General features: G+C 38.3%; 1 protein-coding gene and 1 non-coding gene across 5 annotated transcripts in view; both read left to right on the top strand.

The window, feature by feature from the left end:
- The window catches only part of RAB3GAP2 (RAB3 GTPase activating non-catalytic protein subunit 2), a 110183-nt gene that overhangs the window by 49570 nt on the left and 37454 nt on the right, over positions 1 to 23159 (top strand). For all 4 annotated transcript variants that reach the window (XM_078356494.1, XM_078356492.1, XM_078356493.1 and 1 more), the window contains 10 exons: positions 2336 to 2435; positions 5529 to 5627; positions 13217 to 13365; positions 14210 to 14289; positions 14416 to 14505; positions 16211 to 16350; positions 18272 to 18488; positions 19036 to 19179; positions 19379 to 19461; positions 19813 to 19877. In XM_078356494.1, the coding sequence (XP_078212620.1) occupies positions 2336 to 2435; positions 5529 to 5627; positions 13217 to 13365; positions 14210 to 14289; positions 14416 to 14505; positions 16211 to 16350; positions 18272 to 18488; positions 19036 to 19179; positions 19379 to 19461; positions 19813 to 19877 (1167 nt within the window). The remainder of the gene's footprint in view (positions 1 to 2335; positions 2436 to 5528; positions 5628 to 13216; positions 13366 to 14209; positions 14290 to 14415; positions 14506 to 16210; positions 16351 to 18271; positions 18489 to 19035; positions 19180 to 19378; positions 19462 to 19812; positions 19878 to 23159) is intronic.
- On the top strand, positions 7254 to 7384 carry LOC118149601 (small nucleolar RNA SNORA36 family). Its single transcript, XR_004737173.2, has one exon. It is a non-coding gene; the product is annotated as a small nucleolar RNA SNORA36 family (small nucleolar RNA).

Below are 23159 nucleotides of genomic sequence, written 5' to 3'. Positions count from 1 at the left end.
TATATCAAAACTATTTTCTTCTTTTTAATATGCTTCCAGATTTGTCAGAGATCACAGAAGCGTATTTCCTCTAATTCAGTTCTGGGAGCAGTGAATGTAGTAGGGGTGACAGTAGGTTATTGCAGGAGAGGATTCGAAAGAGGAAAAATCTCCTTCTGGAATTTCAAAGAACTTCTTTTATATAATAGCTTCTGTAAAAAAAACTCTGTCATCTAGCACAGTATCTACAGATTTGGGGCCACTGGTGTTTGTATTAGTGTTTTCTTCAGGAAGACTACCTGTTTTTGGAGATAATTGTCGTGCTGGTGGTTAGGTCTTTTCTGTTTTCTGACTCGCCAAAGTCAGTGAGGAGGCTCTCTCCCTGCTGCCATGCTCACTGAGTCATGCATGCTTAGCCTTGTGAACCTGTCATGTGAGAACACATGCCATGTCCCTTCTTCACTAGCTTATGCCCGTTATGCCCCAGAATTCTTTTTTAAAAAGAGCAACAGCCTGACAGTCTAGTAGAAAAAGGAGAAAGGCAGATCTCAAAAGAAATTGGCCCAAAAGCATATAAGAAAAATTTGAACCTTAATAATAATCTAGGAACTATAAGAAAATAGAATGAGAAGCCTGTAATTCCAGCACTTTGGGAGGCCAAGGCGGGTGGATCACGAGGTCAAGAGATCGAGACCATCCTGGTCAACATGGTGAAACCTCGTCTCTACTAAAAATACAAAAAAATTAGCTGGGCATGGTGGCGCATGCCTGTAATCCCAGCTACTCAGGAGGCTGAGGCAGGAGAATTGCCTGAACCCAGGAGGTGGAGGTTGCGGTGAGCCGAGATCGCACCATTGCACTCCAGCCTGGGTAACAAGAGCGAAACTCCGTCTCAAAAAAAAAAAAAGAAAAGAAAAGAAAATACAGTGATATAACTTTTCACTTTTCAGATTGGCAAAGATAAAGATTAACAAACTTTTGGTGACAAGATAGAAAAACAGGCACCTGCCTCTATTGTTGGTGGAAATATAAGTTGATAGGTACTTTCTGAGGCAACTTAATATATAAGAGAATGAAAATTGTGAATACTTTATGACCCAACAGACCCAGTTGAAGGAATTTACACTTAAGTAATATCCTACTAACATGGAAAGATATGGACAGAAGAATGTTTATTGCAGTGATGTTTATAATGATGAAAATATATTAATTCATAAATATTTCTTTACTGCCTATTATGTGCCCAGTTCAGTTCTAATCCTTGAGGATTCATTGGTGTAGCAGACATACACGGTTCCTGCTTTTATGGAGCTTACAGTTTGGGGATGGTGGAGGGAAACCAACAGTAAGCAACTAGAGATATCAAGGTGATTCCAGTCTCTGATAGGTACCGTAAAGGAAGTCATGTTAATGAGAAAGTAATGTGCCAAGAGAATAGGTATGTTGTTTGAGATGGAGGTTTAGGAGCAGCCTCTCTGGATACTGACATTTGAACTGAAATCTGAATGACTAGAACAATTAGGCAGGTGAAAATCTGGGAGGAGAAGGTCCAAACACATGCAAAGGTCTGAGGGTAATGATGACCTCTCTTGTTGCCAGATCTTGCAGCCATGGTTAACGAGTTCAGCTTTTATTCTAAATGCAGAAGGGAGTCATTGGAGAGTTTTAATCAGGAGATTGATTTGATCTGCTGTGTCTCCTGAAGAGCACACTGGCTGTGTGGAACATGGATTCCAGAGAGCAAGGGTGAAAGCAGGAGGCCAAGCTGAATGTCCATCAGTATGAACTGGTTAAGTCAAACGGGGTACCTATAATGAAAGGCTGTGCAGCCCCAGCAGAAGATTATTTGTTCACTTACTGAAATGGAAAAATGTCACTGACATATTATTGAGTAGTAAAAATCATGTTAGGATACTGTATGTGGTATAGCCTTATGCAAATGTGTATGAATGTATTTGAGGATGTGTTGAGACGTGTCTGGGATTTCAGGTGAGTTTTCTTTCTTCTGTTTTTACATATTTGTATCTGTGCAATAAGTATATTTCCTTTTTATGAAATTGTAATTCTTTATGTTACTCTCAGCATCTTTGAGACCGTTATTCACCATACACAAAAAGGTTGTATTTGAAAAGAATTTTAGGTCTTTGGCAGAAAGGCACTCGGAAATTAATTTTTTAATCTATTTTTACTGTTGTTCTGACTGATATTGATTTGGGTGTTGGGTGGTTGATGGTTTAGTCCCAGTATTTTTTATTTTACATTATTCATGAAATTCAGGTATATTCAAAAATAGATAAGCTTATTTGATGTATCTAGTTAAGAACATTTATATTTTTCTTTCTTGTTTCTTAAATAGAACGAAGAGTTGAGTATCTTATATCCCGCTGCCATTGTGACTATTGATGGATTTAGTCTTTTTCAATCTCTTCGTGCTTGTCGAAATCAGGTAGCAAAAGGTAATATTTGGGCAAGAAATATTTAACCTATGTTGATGTTTGTTTTATTTAATTTTACCTGCTTATGGAATTAATTATGTCTTCTAAATACAGAAAGACCCTCTGAACTAGATTTATGGGAAAACCTGCCTCCTGTAGAGATAAGGGAGCACTTGAGTAGATTGCTTAGTAAAGTAGAGACAAGGGCTGAAACATAAACACTCTTCACATGTTGCCTTTGGAGAGCGTGGTCAGCACAGGAACTCCGGGCTTTCTTCACCAATTCAGCAATATGGCTTGGCCACTTAGATTTGCAACTGTATTGACAGCCAACATTGGGGTAAAGAATTTAGTTACGTTTGGCTGAGGTACCACATTTTCACTAGATCAGCAGCTAATCAAGGCCAACATCCTAAAACCTTGTGACTGCACATTGCTCCCGTCCTCACTGAGGTTAAACATATTGCTATGTCCAAGGGAAATGCAAGATCCTACAGATAGCACTGTAGGCAGGACCTAGCAGGGAGTCACCATGAGCTTCCTTTTGCTAACTTGGAACACTCGGAATGGAGAAAAGCTAGAGGCCTAAACTTCATGTGTATGTGGGCAACAATATTATTTTCAGACTTACGGATGAAAACTGAACAAATGATCAAGACTTCCTGCTTTTACTACCTATAATTTACATTCTAATGCTGTTACAACTTTGGAAGAGATATTTCATCAAACTCAACATGCCATTGATTGTAAGATACGCTATTATTTTATGTACCACTAAGAAGAACAACTATTGCCAGTAAAAGACACACCATCAATTTTCAGATCACGATTTCAGAGTTGTGAACACATGGAAAAGAAGAGTCTTAAAACTAGTGAAAATATGAGTGGTAACACTAACTTCCCTTTTTTTTCTGGCATTGAGTAGAGGGGCCTTAATGGCTCCAAAACAAAGTTTAACTTTGGTGGAAAATGAAATGGCTGATAATACCAATTATAAAATAATGGTCTATTACTAGTTTATCAAATTAATGAACTTCTTACCTACAGAAAATTGCCTTTTGATATATAGATTAAGGGTATTTTAAATGTTCTCAAGATGATGAAGTTTATGGTGGATTAAATTTAAATAATTTAAGAGTATTAAAATAGGTATAAAATTTTAAACAAATTCTGACCTAGTAAAAAAGCATATACTAGAAAAGAACCGCATAGCCAAGACTTCAGAATTTTGCCAGTCATGTCAACCTGCTAAAAAGGAGAGAAAGTTTTGATTGCAATATAAGATGCTGCATTTAGACTAAATTTAGAAATGATTTTATGAAACAGTAAACATATCCTAATCAGTCTGTGTTTTCAGGAAACCGTCTCAACCATTTAGGAGTTAAATTTTGTTTTGGGGCCACCAAGGCTGCTCTACTCAATCCCAGAAGGAAAGGGGAAGTCAGTGCCACTACTCATATTTTTGCTGATTTTAAGACTTTTCTGTATTTTAACAACTCTAAAATTGGGATCCGAAATTATTTCTAAATCTAGTATAAATGCAGCATCTTATATTGCAAAAAATTTTTTTCTCTGTCTTTTTTAGCAGGTTGATATGATTGGTAAAATTCTGAAGTCTTGGCTGTGTGGTTCTTTTTTAAAAAGTTTATTTAAATTTTTATGCTTATTTTCATGATCTTTTAAATTTTTTAAATTTAACCCACCATAAGCTTCATTATCTTGAGAACATATAAAATACTTAGAATGAATATATATCAAAAGGCAACTTTCTGTGGATAAGAAGTTCATTAATAGAGATAGACAATTACTTTATAATTGGCATTAACACCCATTTGATTTTTCCCCATTTTTGAATTTCTGTTTGTTTTATATAAGACCATAAAGCCATTTGTCTCCTAGGAAGTAAGGAATTAAGCCACTTAGTGCCCCTTTGCTGTAAGTTGCTGTAAAAAGAGTTCTGGTTACTTAGCCATAAATTGTGACATTTATTTCAGCATATAAGAAAGTTATCATTATTGGCCTTACTATCAATCTGCAATGTTTAGAGGATTATATTTTTTCTTTATTATTATTTTTTCACTTTCCTGAATAAGCAGCCAGAATTCAGCAGTATTCTAATATGCATCATGGGAACTTACCAATTAATGGGATATGCATGAATCTATGGCAAGAGGTGTAACTGTTACTTTTCCTTTTCTTACTCAGTAGGTGAAGGGACTGAGGTTAAAGACTGGCATTTCATTCTTGTTTTTTTATTTGACAGTGCTGTTGCTTTTAACATATCTTTCTATCAAGTCTGGTCTCAGTCACCCAGATTAGAGACCTTGCTGTATGTGTACTCTGCCAGGTATATCAGGTTTTTAGTTTTTCACTCAGTAAAGCACTGATTCCTATCACTAGGATTTTATCCACTTTGTCAAGAGGGAGAAATTTCTTACTTGACGTCACTTGCAGTTTGAATGCACTTTTGTTTTGTTTTGTTTTTGTTCTGCCTCTGTCATCCAGGCTAGAGTGCAGTGGTGTGATCTCAGCTCACTGCAATCTCCACCTCCTGGGTTCAAGTGATTTTCCCACCTCAGCCTCCTGAGTATTTTGGACTACAGGCGTGCACCATCATACCTGGCTGATTCTTGCATTTTTACTAGAGACGGGGTTTCACCATGTTGGCCAGACTGATCGCAAGCTCCTGATCTAAAGCGATCTGTCTGCCTCGGCTTCCCAAAGTGCTGGAATTACAAGCATAAGCCACCGTGCTCAGCCTGAATTCACTTCGATTTTTAGTAGTAGTATAGGATTTTTAATAGTCTTCTTTAATTACTTGAGTGTTTGAGACTCTTTTTTTCTTTTTTTTCTCTTTTTCCTTGTTTTGTTTGGAAGCACGGTGGTTTGTATTGAGAATCTTTTGTGACAGCCAACTTAGTCTTTTAAATGTTTGCATTTTATGATTATTGTCTTGGTATAAATAAGTCTCACTTTATGCCTTGTTTTCATTACTTTGCCTCATTATCACCTGAAATTTTAGAAAAATAAATTAGTATGGTTTTAATGATTTTTTGTAAAACTTAATTTTATCCATAATAATTAAGTTTGGATTATCTATTTTGTCTTTGGTAGCTGCAGCATCAGGCAATGAGAACATACAACCACCACCATTAGCTTATAAGAAATGGGGTCTACAAGATATTGACACTATTATTGATCATGCTAGTGTTGGTAAGTATTACTAATTAAAATTCTCTTGGAATTTACTTCTTATACTTTTTTGCTGAAGTATCTCATTCGTTAGAAATGGACATTTATTCTTTATTATTATTATTTTGTTTGAGACGGAGTCTCGGTCTATCGCTGAAGCTAAAGTGCAGTGGCGCGATCTCGGCTCACTGCAGCCTCCGCCACCTCAGCCTTCCGAGTAGCTGAGATTACAAGCGTCCATCACCATGTCTGACTAATTTTTATATTTTTAATAGAGACAGAATTTCATCATGTTGGCTGGGCTAGTCTTGAACTCCTGACCTCAAGTGATCTGCCCACCTCAGCCTCCCAAAGTGCTAAGATTACAGGTGTGAGCCACCATACCCAGCCAACATTTATTCTTATGTGAAAAAATGCATTGTTTCTGGTGAGACATCTGGAGGTTCAGATTCAGAGCATCATAGGCATGTATCTTTAAAGCTGGGGATGGTGGCTAATACCTATAATCCCAGCACTTTGGGAGGCTGAGGCGGGTGAATCACATGAGGCCAGGAGTTCAAGATTAGCCCGACCCACATGGTGAAACCCTATCTCTACTAAAAATACAAAAATTAGCCTGGTCTGGTGCACACCTGTATTCCCAGTTTCTTGGGAGAATGAGGCAGGAGAATTGCCTGAACCTAAGAGGCTGAGGTTGCAGTGAGCCAAGATTGCGCCACTGCACTCCAGCCTGAGTGATAGAGCAAGACTCTGTGTCAAGAAAACAAAAAACAAAAAGAAATGGTAGCAGTTTCAATAAAGATTTAATTATGCCGTCAGCCACAGTGTTGTATTGTTTTAAATCACTCACTATTTGACTAATTTTTCTACAGACAAATTTGGTCGATATAATGACCATATAAATTAGTCTTTTAAAAATGTAACCTTGGTCAGGTGTGGTGGCTTACACCTGTAATTTCAGCTACTCAGAAGGCTGAGGTAGGAGGATCTTTTGAGCTTAGGAGTTCAAGACCAGCCTGAGCAGCCTAGCAAGACCCTATTGCTTTAAAAAAAAAAAAGTAACCTTTAAACCAGTAGAATATAGATAAAAGTAGATTTCTTCTTGCAACCCTATAAGAGAGCTTACTGTGTTAGGTATTGAGGGTATAGAGATGAAAAGACATCCTTCTCTGCTGTCTGGAAATTGTGAGTCTGGGAGTCTAATGAGAAGAAACACATGTGAATGGCTATGATACTACATCATAATAATTGTAGCAAAGGGACCAGGTGTAGTGGAGCAGAGGAGGAAACACTGATTGTTTCTCCAGCACGCTATACACTTTTACCCCTAGGTGTATGTGCATGTTGGCTAGAACGCCTCCTCTGTGTTTGTTCACTTGGTCAAGTTCTGCTCATTCTATGCAAACTGGACACTGGGAGAGGAAGAGCAAGGAAAAAAGGAAGGAGTATGACTCAAGAGGGGCTAACAAGGTTTCTGACACATAGGCCATCTTTCTATTTACTGCATAGCTCTTATTTGGAATACTCTGTAATAAAAAGCTATTGGTAAACATTTCAGTTAATCTACTTTTTTGCTAGCATAAAAATGCTACAAAATATCGGGGGTATAGCTCAGTGGTAGAGCATTTGACTGCAAATGCTACAAAATTCCAAAGTGTTGAGTTCAGTTCAGGGGAACTTCCCTGCTCTGTTAATTAAACTTTGGAACATTGAAACTGGCTAGGGAAAATGATTGGATAGAAAATATTATTCTATTCATTTATCCCCAGCCGACAAAATTAAAAAGGGTCCAATAAACGTTATTGTATGTACATCTTTATGTAAAGGTCTGGTTAATTTATTCAACAAATAAATGAGTACCTATTAGTATTTGTGCTAGAAATACAAGCTAGGACACACCCTCATAAAGCTTACATTTCGATGATGGGGAAACAAACAAACTAAATGAATGAATATGGTAATATCAGACTGTTAGTGGGCATCATGAAGAAAATAAATAGAAGTTATGATAGAGAGTGAAGGAAGAGGGTGCTTTAGGTAGACTAGTGAGGAAAGGCCTCTCCAGGGACATGACGTTCAGACTGAGACTTGAAGGATGAGAAGGAGCCATCTATGGAAAGAGATGTAGGAAGAACATTCCAGGCAGAGGAGCATTAGAGATATAGGCATGGGAGCCTTGAAGATTTCAGAGTGTTCAAGAAACAGAAAGGGGGTTGGTGTGACTTGGCCATAAAGAGTGAGGGGGAAACAGGACAAGGTTAGGCTGCAGATGCAGACTAGGGTTAGATCACGTAGGGATAAGGAGGTCAGATTTTATTCTAAATGCAATGGATGTTATTGATGGACTCTAAGTAGGAGATTGCATGTAAACATATCTCTCTGTTTGTTCTTTAGGGAGATGCTTGTAGATGAAAGCAAGGAGACCAGTTAGGAGTATATTACAATAATTCATGCAAGAGAGAACGATGGCTTTATGGTGGAGGCACCGGAGTTGGAAGGAAGTAGACAGATTTGAGATAGATTTTGTAATTGCTAAGGGATGGTTTTGAGAAATAGGAAGAAAAGAATTAAGGATTTCTTAAATTTTAAGTTTGAGCAACAGTGTGGATGATGAGACTGTTTACTGAAATGAGAATAAGGAGGAGGAGGAGAGGAAGAGATTTAAGGTAGTAAAATAGTGAGTTATGTTTTTACAGGCTAACTTCTGACACAGTTATACATTCAAGTAGAGGAATCAAGTATACAAATTGGACATGAGTGTCTGAAGTTCAGGGAGGAAGCTGGGATTGTAGATATAAATTTGAGAGGGAGCGATTTACTATGGAATGCTTTGTAGAATTCAAGAAAAGAAGGTCTGTTGTATTTGACAACTTGGAATTATTTATTGACTCTTGATATGAACAGTTAAAGTAGAATGGTGAGGGTGAAAGCCAAATTAATATAGGCTTAAGAATAAATATTGTCACCCCCTGCTCTCCAAATGACAAGGAACATAAGAAATAGATTCCCAGGCCGAGTGCAGTGGCTCACGCCTATAATCCCAGCACTTTGGGAGGCTGAGGTGAGCAGATCACGAGGTCAGGAGATGGAGACCATCTAGCCAACATGGTAAAACCCTGTCTCTACTAAAAATACACAAAATTAGCTGGGTGTGGTGGTGTGCACCTGTAGTCCCAGCTACTTGGGGGGCTGAGGCAGGAGAATCGGTTAAACCTGGGAGGCAGAGGTTGCAGTGAGCTGAGATTGCGCCACTGTACTCCCGCCTGGCGACAGAGCGAGACTTCGTCTCAAAACAAAGAAAACACAAAAACTCCATTTTTATGGAGTCCTGACCTCTTTTGATGAGTCCTGAAGCCTCATACTCATTTTTCTAGCTCCCTACTGAACAATTTCTACCTAGATATCAAACTTATCCCAAATTGAATTCTTAATTTCCTCCCGTCAAACTTGCTCCTTTTTTTCACACACCATCTTCTTCTGGTTGCTCCTCACTGTGACACAAGGCCAAACCTTACCTGGCTTATGGTACTCTGACACTGTCTCCTGCAGTATACCCCTCCCTGTGCATTGTGTTTCATCACGTGGATCTCCTTTGTGTTCCTCAGAAGCAGCAAGCATATTCCCACTCTAGGGCATTTAGAATTACTGCTTCCTCTGCCGGGAAACCTTTAACCAGCTAGTCACATGACTTTCTCCCTCTCTTCGCTCAGGTCTCTGTTTATATATCACTTTGTCAAAGAGGCCTTCTTTAGGCGCTCTACTAGACCTAGAAAATCATCCAATGAGTTTGACTTTATGGAAATTTATATTAAGAGGGACTTTGATGTCTTTCAAAGTGTGGAAAAGCCTCAGATGTAGGGAAAACTCTAAATGACAAGGTAATAATAACGCCAGAAAAAAAATGCACAGCCAAGGAAATATAAAAAGTAGTGTCTCAGCAGTGAGTTATATCATTCCTAATAATGAAAACAGGGAATTTAATAATTTGAGATACAAATATTTTGGAAGGATATAGGGAGAGAAAGAGATGTAAATAAGCCATACCACCATTCTTATTAAGTTAATAAGCCATTAACTTAAGTTAATGAAAAATAGTGCTAAAATCGGTGACTCGAAAGGTAACAGCCCCCTAAATTCAGTACCAATATGTAGCAATATAGAGGGCAGAAAAACAAATAATACTATAGGAATGTAGTCAGCAAAATGTAGACTGTGGGAAATTAGTCTCAAACAGCCAGGTTTCAAAGGATCAAGGGTGGGAAAGAGTTGAGATCAGAGGATTTTGGACCAGCCTTTATGTCCATTTGTTTGTTGTCCTTACTTTGAAACCCAGAGATTATTGTTTTTCTTAGCAATGATCAGCTATTTTGCTTCAAGATCAGAGAGTGGAGAAGGTTTAGGTCGACCAAGGTTAAGATTTAGCCAGGGGAGTATATGTGTAGGGGAGACAAGTGTAGGGGGGTTGTGAGTATTTACAAGACAGTGGTGAGGATGGAACACAAATCTAAGCTGGATAAAAACGGAAGTGATGCCAAGAGGTACTTGATAAATAGTGGAAAAAATAATAAGATTAATTATTTGAAAGTCGAAATTGTGAAATTACTGCAGGGAGTTTCTAGAGTAATTGAGTTGGAAAGCTAGGAGGTTGTGGTCTAAGTGTGGTATGCTTGAAATCAAGGTTACAAAGAATCTACAGATGCTGATGACAGGAACTAAAGCATGACATTGAAAATGTAAATGTAAATCTGTAGATTTACATTATAGAAGGAAAAGGTTTATGTTATAGAAGGAAAAGATCATTGGTGGCAAGGATGGAAAGAACTGATCAGCCATTTCCTTACTATAAATTAGAATCCTTTAAAAAATTTGTATCTATTGCAAAATGGTCATGTGGATTATCTTGTATCAATTTACACTCCCATGTGTATTGCATGGGAATATGCAAAGAAGCTGTTTTAAAACTTAAATTTCAATTTATATGTCTTACAGTTTACTCTTTGATCATGTTCTGGTGGAGTCAGGCAAAATTTATGCAAATTTTATAATGTAGTGAAAATATTTTGTCTACTGAATCATGGATTCATTCATGACTATGAGGCAGGTGTTCTGACATTTTATAATATTCTAGGAAGTGAGACGGGAATTAATAGTCCAAGGATTCGTTTGATCACTTTAATTCCCATAAATCCAGCGAATGTTTTGCTAATGAACTCACTAAAAGAATTTCCTTTCCTACGACTCATCTTAAGTACAAATTCATTATTTGACAGTTTTCAGGCAACGGGGAGGCAATATATGTATATGAAAATTAGTAATGCCGGGCACAGCAGCATGCCCCTATAATTCTAGCCCTTTGGGAGGCCACAGTGAGTGGGATCACTTGAGCTCAGGAGTTCAAGACCAGTCTGGGCAACATGGCAAAACCCTTTCTCTATGAGAAATAAAAAAATTAGCCATGTGTGGTCACCTGCGCCTGTAATCCCAGCTACTTGGGAGGCTGGAGTGGGATGATCGCTTGAGCCCAGAAGGCTGAGGCTGCAGTGAGCCGTGACCGTGCCACTGCACACCAGCCTGGGTGACAGAGAAAGACCGTTTCAAAAAAAAAAAAGTATATGGAACAATAGAAACTGTAACTCTTGATTCATTCTATGGTATATTTGAGTTCAGGTTATCTCAATGGGGTATCTTCATGTATCGTATGAGTACTCAAGTTTGAAGACACTGCCTGAGTCCATATATGTTAGAATAGCAGCAGTTCCTTACTTCCTAGCTCTCTAAGCTCAGTTTCCCCTCTTGCCATTCAGGTGAAATTAAATGACACTGGGTATTCCTCGCTACGCCACCCAGGCATATGGCTATCAACATTTAAGCTATTTTTGCTCTTAGAGTCTTAAGGAAATGAAAAGTAAGTCTCCGTTATAAAACACTGGGAATTTCTGAACCACAGAGCAGACATTCAAAAGTGTGTGTTCTCACTGTTTTGGAATGATACTGAGCACAAGTACTCTCAGCTTTTTTTGTGGGAGTGTAAGTTAGCGCCATCTTTATGGAATGCAGTGTAGCAGTACTTAAAATTTTTTTTAAAGGCCAGGCGCAGTGGCTCAAGCCTGTAATCCCAGCACTTTGGGAGGCCAAGGCGGGTGGATCATGAGGTCAAGAATTCAAGACCAGCCTGGTCGAGATGCTGAAACCTTGTCTCTACTAAAAATACAAAAATTAGCCAGGCCTGGTGGTAGGTGCCTGTAATCTCAGCTGCTCGGGAGGCCGTGGCAGAGAATTGCTTGAACCCGGGAGGCGGAGGTTGCAGTGAGCCGAGATAGTGCCACTGCACTCCAGCCTTAGTGACAAGGAAAGACTCCATCTCAAAAAAAAATTTTTTTTAATGTAGATCCTGTTTGACCCTGCACTAATGTTTTTAAAAACATATGTATATAATTACAGTATAGATAGATGTATATAGGTGTGCAAAGACATTAAGGATGTATATATATTGTAGAATTCTTTGTAGTGCCAAAAGATGGGAAATGATCTAAATGTCCACCAGTAGGTCAGATCAATTATGCTATGTCTATATAATAGAATACTAAGATTGATGAGAAGAATGATATCTTCTTGATGTTTTCTTAAATATAAAAAGTGAGGCATGCATCAACTTATTTGATGTTCTGTCATTTGTGTGTATACAACACCTCTGGAAGACAGCATAAGAAACAATTATATTGGTTGTTGCTACTAAAAAGCAAATTGGGGCTGGTGCCGTGGCACACGCCTGTAATCCCAACACTTTGGGAGACTGAGGTGGGTGGATCACCTGTGGTCAGGAGTTTGAGAACAGCCTGGCCAACATGGCGAAACTCCGTGTCTTCTAAAAATACAAAAATTAGCTGGGCATGGTGGCACATGCCTGTAGTCCCAGCTATTCAGGGAGGTTGAGGCAAGAGAATCGCTTGAACCTGGGAGGCAAAGGTTGCAGTGAGCTGAGATCACACCATTGCACTCCAGCCTGAGTGACAGGGTGAGACTCCATCTCAAAAAGAAAAAAATGAGATGTATATTGGTACTTGGGGATATAAGTGGACTATATATTTCTGGTACCTCTGAGTTTTGTATCTATTCAAAAAATTAAATTTTGGGTTTATATTCTATAGGTTATAGAAATTATAGATGGAATTTTTAATTTTGGGGTGGGAAACGAGGTCTTGCTCTGTTGTCGCCCAGGCTGGAGTGCAATCGTTGTGGTCTCGGCCCACTGCAACCTCCACCTCCCATGTTCAAGCAGTTCTCCTGCCCCAGTCTTCCAGGTAGCTAAGATTACAGACACCCACCACCACACCTGGCTAATTTTTGTATATTTAGTTGAGATGGGGTTTCACCATGTTGTCCAGGCTGGTTTTGAACTCTTAACCTCAAGTAATCCACCTGCCTTGGCCTCTCGAGTGTTGGGATTACAGGAGTGAGCCACTGTGCCTAGCAAAATATTTTCTGATGTTGATTTTGTAGCTCTTAAAATGACTTTTGTTTGAATAAAACTAAGGATTTAGCATCTTAGAATGGAACTGAAGTAAAAATGTAAGGACCACAAATCACGTTTTTTTTTTTTTTATCATTAGGTATTATGACTCTGTCCCCCTTTGATCAAATGAAGACTGCCTCCAATATAGGTGGATTTAATGCAGCAATTAAAAATAGTCCACCTGCCATGTCTCAGTACATCACTGTAGGGTCCAATCCATTTACCGGCTTCTTCTATGCTTTAGAGGTATGAGTTTTATCACTGATCATGAGTAAGGCCACTCTTGATTTTACAACTTGGCCTACAAATTGGATATGGTGACTTCTTAGCTTTAGAAGATTAAGCAGTTTACCTTTCTAAATTTTAATTGAAAGTAACATTAATCTCAACTAGCTTTCTTCCAAATTCTATTTAGATTAACTAAAAAGGTACTAAAATCAGTATAAAAGAAAATTCTTTGTTTCTGAAGCCCTGAGTTCTTTGATAGCTTTAAATATTGCTGTAGTAGTCAGAAGCTCAAGCTTATTAATGATGTTAGCCCACTAGGGATTTGAGTAAATGAGGAATTTGTAAAGACGGAACAAGCTGCCAGCTATGCTTGTTATAAGGGTGAAAATTGCTTCCTAAAATAGGGGAAAGTTGAGTGTTAGATTTGGCAGCTCTTGTTTCTCACTTATAAAGCATGCTTCTCAGAATTGTCCAAAATATCTTTTTACTTTTATCAAAATGTGTGTGTTTGTGTATGTGTGTGCATATATATATATAAAAAGAGAGAAAAGAGTTGGCTGGTCCAGCTAGAATAATGTAATCTTAATATCCTAGTTTAAAATGTATTTTAATGAATTGGAATTTAAAGAGGGATAGTCTGATAGTAACATAGGCTAATGGTGATTTTATTTTTAAACTATAGAGTTAAAACTTTTTATTATATTGCTCCTAAAATAAACTGTTTACTGTACTCTGAAAGAAACTGAGTTGCTAGTCCAGCCTTTACAACTTTTCCAAAGTATTTTAAAGTAAACTTTATTTAGAAAGTATGTTTGTTTCTTTGTAAGCTACTAAATTTTCTCTCAAATGTTCTGTTTTTCAGGGAAGCACACAACCATTATTATCCCATGTTGCACTAGCAGTTGCAAGTAAACTCACTTCTGCTTTATTTAATGCTGCCAGGTAATTACTTAACAATTAAATAAAAATATCTAATTTGTATCTAGCTTGCTTTTAACCTATATTTTGGTAGCTTGGACTTTACAACCCTGGAAGCTCAGTTTTATTCTAAGTTTTCTTTCTTTTCAGTGGTTGGCTTGGTTGGAAAGGTAAGCATGAAGAAGAAGCTGTTCAGAAGCAAAAGCCAAAGGTTGAGCCGGCTACCCCACTAGCTGTAAGGCAAGTCTGTCATGCTTCTCAAATTTTAGTCCTTTTAGAAGAGTACTGTTACATTTATGGTCTTTTCATAGGCTTGGTTGATTTGCGATCTCCTAAGTCTTTGGAACTTCTGAAAGCCGTTACGGTGGGATTTTTTTCCCCCACTAGAATGTAAAACTCTACGTGAAGAATGGTTCTTACCTGTTTTGTTCACAGCTGTATCCCTGTTACATATTAGGTATTCAAGATGTATTTCTTAAATGTGCTTATTAAGAAATAAACTTAGCTTAGTCGTAGGAAAATTGGTTTAGTGATAGCTGTTGAATTTCTTTGAAAAGTTTAGTTTGTTACTAAGTTATGTAAACTTTAAAAGTTCTTAGTGATTTCTTTTAAAAAATATAATCTTGGTAGATTACAGTGGCTCACGCCTATAATCCTAGCACTTTGGGAGGCCGAGTTGGGTGGATCACTTGAGGTCAGGAGTTTGACACCAGCCTGGCCAACATGGTGAAACCTAATCTCTACTAAAAATACAAAAATTAGCCAGGCACGGTGGTGCTTGCCTGTAATCCCAGCTACTCAGGAGGCTGAGGCAGGAGAATCACTCAAACCGGGGAGGCAGAGGTTGCAGTGAGCCAAGATCGCTCCATTGCACTCCATCCTGGGGGAGGAGAGCAAAACTCAATCTCAAAAAAAAAAAGTAAAAAAGTAAAAGCAGGAGTCGTGTATTCAAGCAGTCTTTAGACAAGACTCCTGGCCTGTGCTTCCTTGTTTATTTCAGTAGTGCTTTAGAATGTATTAGTATATTTGTGAGATTTTTTTTTTTGGTGGAAGGAGCATGATTTTTGTTTCTTTTTTATTAGTAGTTTTTAGACGGAAGGGTTTTTTCTGTTTGGTTTTGTTTTAAAATTATTTTATATCACCTAATATAAAGTACCACCGTGAAGGGAAATAGTTCTGTTTATTTATCCTCCTTTTTATGGATATTCTTCACCTAAAGAGAGCCAACTAATTCTTAAAATTTATCGAAGTATATCATCTAAGGTTTTTTCATCTTTTTAAAAAATATATTGTAGCATATCACGTTTCCTAATAAACAATCAAGAAATTAGCCAATGGCCCTGTGAATCTCAAATAGATGTAACAAAGTTTGAGCATCTTTGTTTCAGGGACTTTTCTCAAAGTGAGTTTCCTAGTTCTTTTTTAGTACCTCTTTACTTTTATTTTACTCACAATTCTAATGAGGTTGATTGTAGACCAACAGAAGTTTAGAGATAACTGTTTAGAAAAAGGAAAGTTTTTGCTTCAGGCAGATTGGTTTCAGCAGGATATGGTATCTTACAAAAAAGAGAAAGATTAGGAAGAATAACTTCAAATAGACAAAGATGCCGGTGTGGGAGCAAATTCTAAAATTTAGTTGATGGTGAGGACATTATTTTCTATGGCATGACTCTTAATCAAATAAAGGTATACTTTATATTCTCTAAAGGTATAGGGTTGTGGGTATCTATTGAAAACCTACATAGACTTGTGGTTTTATTGCTTTTATATATCTTATATTACAGATGTCAGTTGTGATTAATAAATTAACTATTAATCCAGGCAAAATTCATATTTCTTTATATAAAAACAGATTCAGCCTATTTCATTTATGCATTTCATTATTGTGTTATATATTTCTGAATTGGAATGTGATTTGAGCTTTTATTTTCTTTTTAAATGTCAGATTTGGACTTCCGGATTCTAGACGCCATGGTGAAAGCGTATGTCTGTCTCCATGTAACACGCTGGCAGCAGTAACAGATGATTTCGGCAGAGTTATTTTATTGGATGTAGCTAGAGGAATTGCAATACGCATGTGGAAAGGTACTTCTTACAACAATCCAGAAAAAGAATTACTTTTTACCCCAATAGTTGAGCAGTGTTTTCATCCTTCAGCTTCTGGTTGATAATTCTTTATGTTTGATTCTTCATGTTCACATGTTTTTATCTTTTTGCCGTGAACTCGGATCAGCAACCACCTGATCGAGTAGTCAGTCGGTCCGTCCTTTAGGTTCGATCACCGCATAGCCATGTTTTACCTTTACCTGACGCAGTTTCTTTCAATTCTCACTGTCATTGTCGATTTCTGAGTTCAGTTTCTTGCCCCTGCTACATTTATTCCCCTTCACAAAGCCGTTCTTGAGCCAAATGTGCTCCCCAAATCTATAATGCCAAGTCTTTCACATTTAAGATAGCAAAACCCATGTTCACTTACTTGACTTTTATATCCAAGTGCTTGGGTCAGTCCACCTGGTGTGTCAATAAGTATGTCACTTAGGAGTTTCGTTCAGCTGTTAGTAACAGGCCTGAGTAACAGACCACAGTATCTTCATGAACACAGTCTTCTTCCTTGTGCTTCCCCACTCAAGGTTCTCATAGACAGCCCTCTTATCTGCATTCCAGGAAGGAAGCAGAAAGGAAGAAGGCTTCTCCTGACAACTGAGTCAATCTACTTTGAGGATATTCCCCAAAGTCTCTTCAACCATTATCTACATTAGCCAGGACTTAGTGACATGGCCTCATCTAACTATAAGGGAGACGAAAATATCTTTTAACTGGACACATTGTCAAGCCCCGAATAAAATACTATCTCCCTGACTAAAAAGGGATGATTACATTATTTAGAATCATCTGAAATAGTAACATGTCAGTGTAGACCACAATGTATGGTGCAATCTTGTCTGTCCTCTAAAATCTGTGGAGTTAGGGATTGAGGTCATTAAATTACTCTGGACCAGATTGAAGCTACTATCACCTTCTTACCAAAAAACTCCTGCAGTGACAGACAGAGGCAGGCAGTCTTTACTTACTACGTGTCTAAGTATCTGTAGAAATGACTTTAGTACTGCAGATCATTTCTCCTTGGTGTTTGTCTTCTGAAACAATATCAAAGGTGTGTACTCAGCCAGACTTTTCTAAAAGCCAGAAGACAAAGCTGTACTGACGGCTCCAAGTCCCCTATGGCAATCTTACTCCTCACATCATTGCCTGTCTTTCTGCAGCGGGTGCATTCAGTTTTCCTTTCCATTGTGTACTTGGAAAGAAGAATCAATTGCCTGTAAGAGGGGCCACCCTAAAATGGAAGACAGCATCAGCTACTTCTCCCATGCAGGACCTTCCTCCCGTCGCCTTGTAGCCCATATTTTCTCTCTATCTGAATATCACCAAAAGGCTTGGTTGGGAAGGGAAGGGAATGGGATCAGGAGGGGTAATCAGGTAGCTTCAATTATATCTATAATCTTTTCCATTCTTGAGTTTTGCTCTTGTTGCCCAGGCTGGAGTGCAATGGCGCTATGTCTGCCTCCCGGGTTGAAATGATTCTCCTGCCTCAGCCTCCCAAGTAGCTGGGATTACAGGCATGTGCCACCTCGTCCAGCTAATTTTTTGTGTTTAGTAGAGACAGGGGTTTCACCATGTTGGTCAGGCTGTTCTCGAACTCCTGATCTCAGATTATCCACCCGCCTTGGCCTCCCAAAGTGCTGGATTTATAGGTGTAAGCCACTGCGTATTTTCTTTTTACAAAGAAAAAGTGATCAGAAGCAAATATAACAAAGTACTAATATTTGATAAGTCGTAGTGATATACTGGTTATTATTTATTACCATTTTTTATTTAAGCTATTCCATAATAAAAAAATATACTTTTATAGCTTTTCTTCCTTCACACCCACTATTCCAGAGTACTTCAGGAGGTTACCTTGGAACCTAGATTAAGTAATTAACTTCCCTTTTCCCCTGTCTTTAAGGGTACCGCGATGCACAAATTGGATGGATTCAAGTTGTAGAGGACCTCCATGAAAGAGTACCAGAAAAGGCAGATTTTTCTCCCTTTGGAAATTCTCAGGGTCCAAGTCGAGTAGCTCAATTCCTTGTGATCTATGCTCCAAGAAGGGGAATTTTAGAAGTGTGGAGCACACAGCAGGGACCTAGAGTAGGAGCTTTCAATGTGGGGAAGCACTGCAGGTAAGCTGCAAATGCTGGCATTGTGCTGGTTACAAAATGAAAAATTGGAATGCTTTTATTAAAATAAAGCTTTTACTAAAGCTCCTCATTAGATTCCGAGTTTGAGAATTACAGTATTCTTTATTGTGGTTTTCCCTGTGAGTGCCTGGTTTATAATTATTTAATAACAAGAAGAAAAGTGGAAAATGCCATGATGCGCTACTGAATTAAAGTTAGCTTTTTGCTGACATTTGTCCCTGACTTATGCTGTGAAGGCTCAAAAGGAAAGGTTCCTTCAGATTGCCCTAGTGATAAGTGAGGTGAATGCTTTGTTTGCCATTGAAACCTGGGCCTGATTGTATTCATTTTATTTTATCGAATCTTTTAACAAAGCAGAACTCTGCTAGCTGAGCCCTGCTCTACTTACGTGTTTGCTCTCAGTATTTAGTTGCCTTATTAATGCTCCTAAATTGATAATAATGTTGGGTTCCGTAACTATAATAAAAGCACTTTTGGGCATTTCTCCTTGTTCTAATATTTTTACCATATTGATTTGTGTTTTTTTTAGGCTACTGTATCCTGGATATAAAATAATGGGCTTAAATAATGTTACCAGTCAGAGTTGGCAGCCACAGACTTATCAGATCTGTCTTGTTGATCCAGTGTCTGGAAGTGTGAAAACAGTGAACGTTCCCTTCCATTTGGCACTGAGGTAAGGTTATCCGGTGTTGCTGACTGATGCTTCTCTGTACTCTGTTTTGTAGTTCTATTTTGTTGTTTCCTTTGTCTTTAGACTGATATCTTTAAAGTTAAATAGGAAACACAAAAAGGAAAAAATAGTTGGAGTGCGTCAGAGTTAGAAAGAAGACAATTTCATATGCTGTAAGAATTTGTTATATGTCTTGTTTTAGTGATAAGAAGAGTGAACGAGCCAAGGATATGCACCTAGTGAAGAAACTAGCAGCCTTACTGAAAACAAGATCTCCCAATGTTGGTAGGTATTCTGTCATACTAATCATAAAGCATATTGTTCTATCATCTTTTGAATCAATAAAGTATTGTGAATGGAGCAATCAAAATAATCCATGGATGAGCCCAACTCCTTTTCAGAATGAGGTGAGGTACAAGTGATACAAGTGATCACTTGTACTTACTGCAATTGCTCTCTAAGGATGAAGTCTGCCATCTAGAGGCTGTTATAGTTTATAACAAGGAAAGATTAATGCGAGAGAACCCAAAAATCCTTTAGACTCACTGATAGTATAGATGTGTTCATTTTCTTTCAGAATAATGTTTCACTGTTATAAAAATTAAAATTTTACCTTGATTAATTTCTTCTTTATAGATTTGGTTGAAACAGAAATAAAGGAATTAATTCTTGATATTAAATACCCTGCAACCAAAATACAAGTAAGTGTATATAATACGTGAGCTTTTCTGCTAGTAGCTATAGTACATCCTTCTTAAAATATTTGTTTTCCTATTTCCCCCAAACACGGCAGGCTGAAGTCTTCTCTTCATGTTTTTATTGTTTATCCCTTCCTATATTTTCATGTGGAAGTTCCTGTTGTCTCATTTAAAAATAGATATAACCATACATCTGAGTGTGTTTTATATACACATACGTACACATCCCTACATTTTGTATATATATAAGAAATATGTGTATATGACCACCCACCTTAAGAAATACAATCTTACCAGGAACTCTAAAGAGTCCTGAGTGTCCCTCCTCAGTCCCATTCCCTTCTCTCATCCCCTAAGGTAACCATAATTTAGTATTTTGTGGTTCTTTCTTTTTGTTTTTTTTTTTTCTGAGACGGACTTTCACTCTTGTTACCCAGGCTGGAGTGCAATGGTGCGATCTCGGCTCACCGCAACCTCCGCCTCCTGGGTTCAGGCAATTCTCCTGCCTCAGCCTCCTGAGTAGCCGGGATTACAGGCACGCGCCACCGTGCCCAGCTAATTTTTTGTATTTTTTAGTAGAGACGGGGTTTCACCATGTTGACCAGGATGGTCTCGATCTCTTGACCTTGTGATCCACCCGCCTCGGCCTCCCAAAGTGCTGGGATCATAGGCGTGAGCCACCGCGCCCAGCGGTTCTTTCTTTTTCTTTGCTGTATAATTACATCATTTCTGTGTGACTTCTTTGAAACCTGTTGATGCATTTCCTGTCTTTTCAAACTTTATATAAATGGAGTCATGCCCTGTATCTTCTGCGGCTTTAGTTTTTCCTTCAGGATTATGTTTCTGAAGGAAGTATGTAGCTGTCGTGGTAATTCATTCATTCACTATGCCATACGAATTCCACTTGCTGACTAGAATTAATTCACTGTCCTGTCAGTGAACTGTTAGGTTGTTTCCAGATTTTTGCCATTACAAACAATGATGCTTTGCTTATCTGTGTACATATTTCCTCATGCACATATGCAAGAGTTTCTCTGGAGTTTATACCTAAGAGTGGAATTGCTAGGGTGTGAGCTTCCTCAGCTGTACTAGTTGATGGCAAGTTGTTTCTCAAAATAATTGTACTAACTTATATTCCCACTTGTTCTGTATGAGTCCCTGTTACTCCACAGTCTCAACATTCCATGGTATTGCCAGACTTTACTTTTTGCCAAGCTCGTGGTTATAATGTGGTCACCGTTGGTGATTTCTTTTACTCCCACTCCTCCTATCCAAAGCCCTCATAATGCTATTCAAGTCCTAACTCCATAAATTCTTACATAATGCTTCGATCCCCATGGATAATTCTGAACTTCTACTCTACTTTCAGTCAGAGCTGGATAGTTAATGACTACTTATTTTCTAATTATCTCGTGTGTTAGTCACAACTTCCCCAACTTTTTTTTTCTTTAGGCCTTTTAAGCTCCTTCAAGTAGGAACCTTACCAAATACTTGAGTTTTATAATTCACAGCATCTAAAATAATGCTACTGTGAAAATACAAGAAAAAAACCATACACAGTGGTTTTTTTTTTTTTCTCTTACACAGTCACTCAACACTTTTGCCACTAGATGTTGGGCTTTTCTCCCCCCACCCACCAGTCAATTTCTTTGGGGGATTCTCCAGCTAACACCAGCTGGTTATTCTCTAATTCAATTCAGTTATGACACCATCTACCTGGAGATAATAGCATGAGATAGTCACCACAGGTTAAGAGCTCAGTCCTACAAGACTTCTACCTACTTCCGATGCCAGTCACAAGTAGTAGGTTGTCAGCTATATATCTGATTGACTGGCTATAAATTGGGGTTCCTATGACCCCCTCTTTGGGTTTCATCTAGAGCAATTCATAGAACTCAGGGAAACATTTTACTTAGTTTACCCATTTATTAAAAGGATAACACAGAGGGTAGAGATGAACAGCCAGATGGACGGGATGCATAGCGTAAATCATATGCGATGGGTTGCAGAGCTTCCATTCCCTCTCCTGGCAAGCCACTATTCAGGAACCTCTACATGTTCAGCCTCTACTATCCAGAAGTTCTTCCAAACCTTGTCCTTTTGGGTGTTGATGGAAGCTTCATTATGTAGGCATGATTGATTGTATCATTGGCCATTGGTGATTAACTCAGTCTTCAGGCACTTGTGGCTCCCCAGAGGTCAGGGGTTGGGCTAAAAGTTCCAATCCTCGAATATATGGTTGGTTCCACTGGCAACCAACTCTTTATTCTGAAGCTTTCCAGGAGCCCACCATGAGAGGCTTCATTAGAACAAAAGATTCTCCTATCACCGAGGAAATTAGAGGTCTTAGAAGCTCCCCATTAGAAAGTGGGGGTCAAAGACCAAATGTTAGAACAAAAGGTTCTCCTAGCACCTCTGTCTACAAAGAGATTAGGAGTTCTGACTCATGAACTAGGGCAGAGACCAAACATTAGAGCAAAATAAACTGCTAGCACACCCATTGTTCAGGAAATTACAGGAACTCTGTGTCAGGTACCGGGGCCATAGACCAATATGTATGTTTCTTATTATTTTACAGCTATTACATGGGAGAATTTAGTGAATAGTGGTTTCTGTTACAGTCCGTTTTTAAAACACTTTTTATGGTGTTATTGTAGAACAGAAAAGTCTGCGTGGTTTTTAATCATGTTTTCCATTCTACTGACAATGCTGATTGGCTCTCATTTTCCTCAGGGCAAAGTCTCAGTTACTAAAAATGACATGATGATGACAAAGTGGGCATCGAGAGAGACAGTTGGAGACATCTGTAGTAGAAAGGGCCGTAACCCACACAGTTCTTCTCATTTTGATGTCATCTTTCTTCTTATTTTAAATTATAGAATAGCAAAATTGGGAAACCAGCATAATGCAAACTGTCTTCTTGATTTTCTTTTTTTTAAAACAATACTTCTGAATCATGTATGAAGCTGTGAATTTTATTAAAAACGCTGGAAAGCCCAGTAACAAAGTTATATGTCTTGTGAGACTGACTAAAGGGAGGGAAGAAACCGGTTTAGGATTTGGGAGACTGAATAATGAGGAAGAAAGTAAGCTAGCTGCTAGCCTGTGTAATCATAGGCAGAACAGGAGCCGGTTACGCTTGTCCTGGGTTCTTGCCTTTTTTAGTTACTTTCTTTATTGCTTCCAGGTAGTTGCTTCATTATAGGCCTGACCAACGTCTTGAGCCACCCTGTAAGCCCATTTCTCCTGCACAAACACACAGGTTCTTGTGTTATGATCAGATAT

This window comes from Callithrix jacchus, chromosome 19 (assembly GCF_049354715.1).
Source record: "Callithrix jacchus isolate 240 chromosome 19, calJac240_pri, whole genome shotgun sequence".
Taxonomy (NCBI): Eukaryota; Metazoa; Chordata; class Mammalia; order Primates; family Cebidae; genus Callithrix; species Callithrix jacchus.
This window is presented reverse-complemented; position numbering and strand designations above follow the sequence as displayed.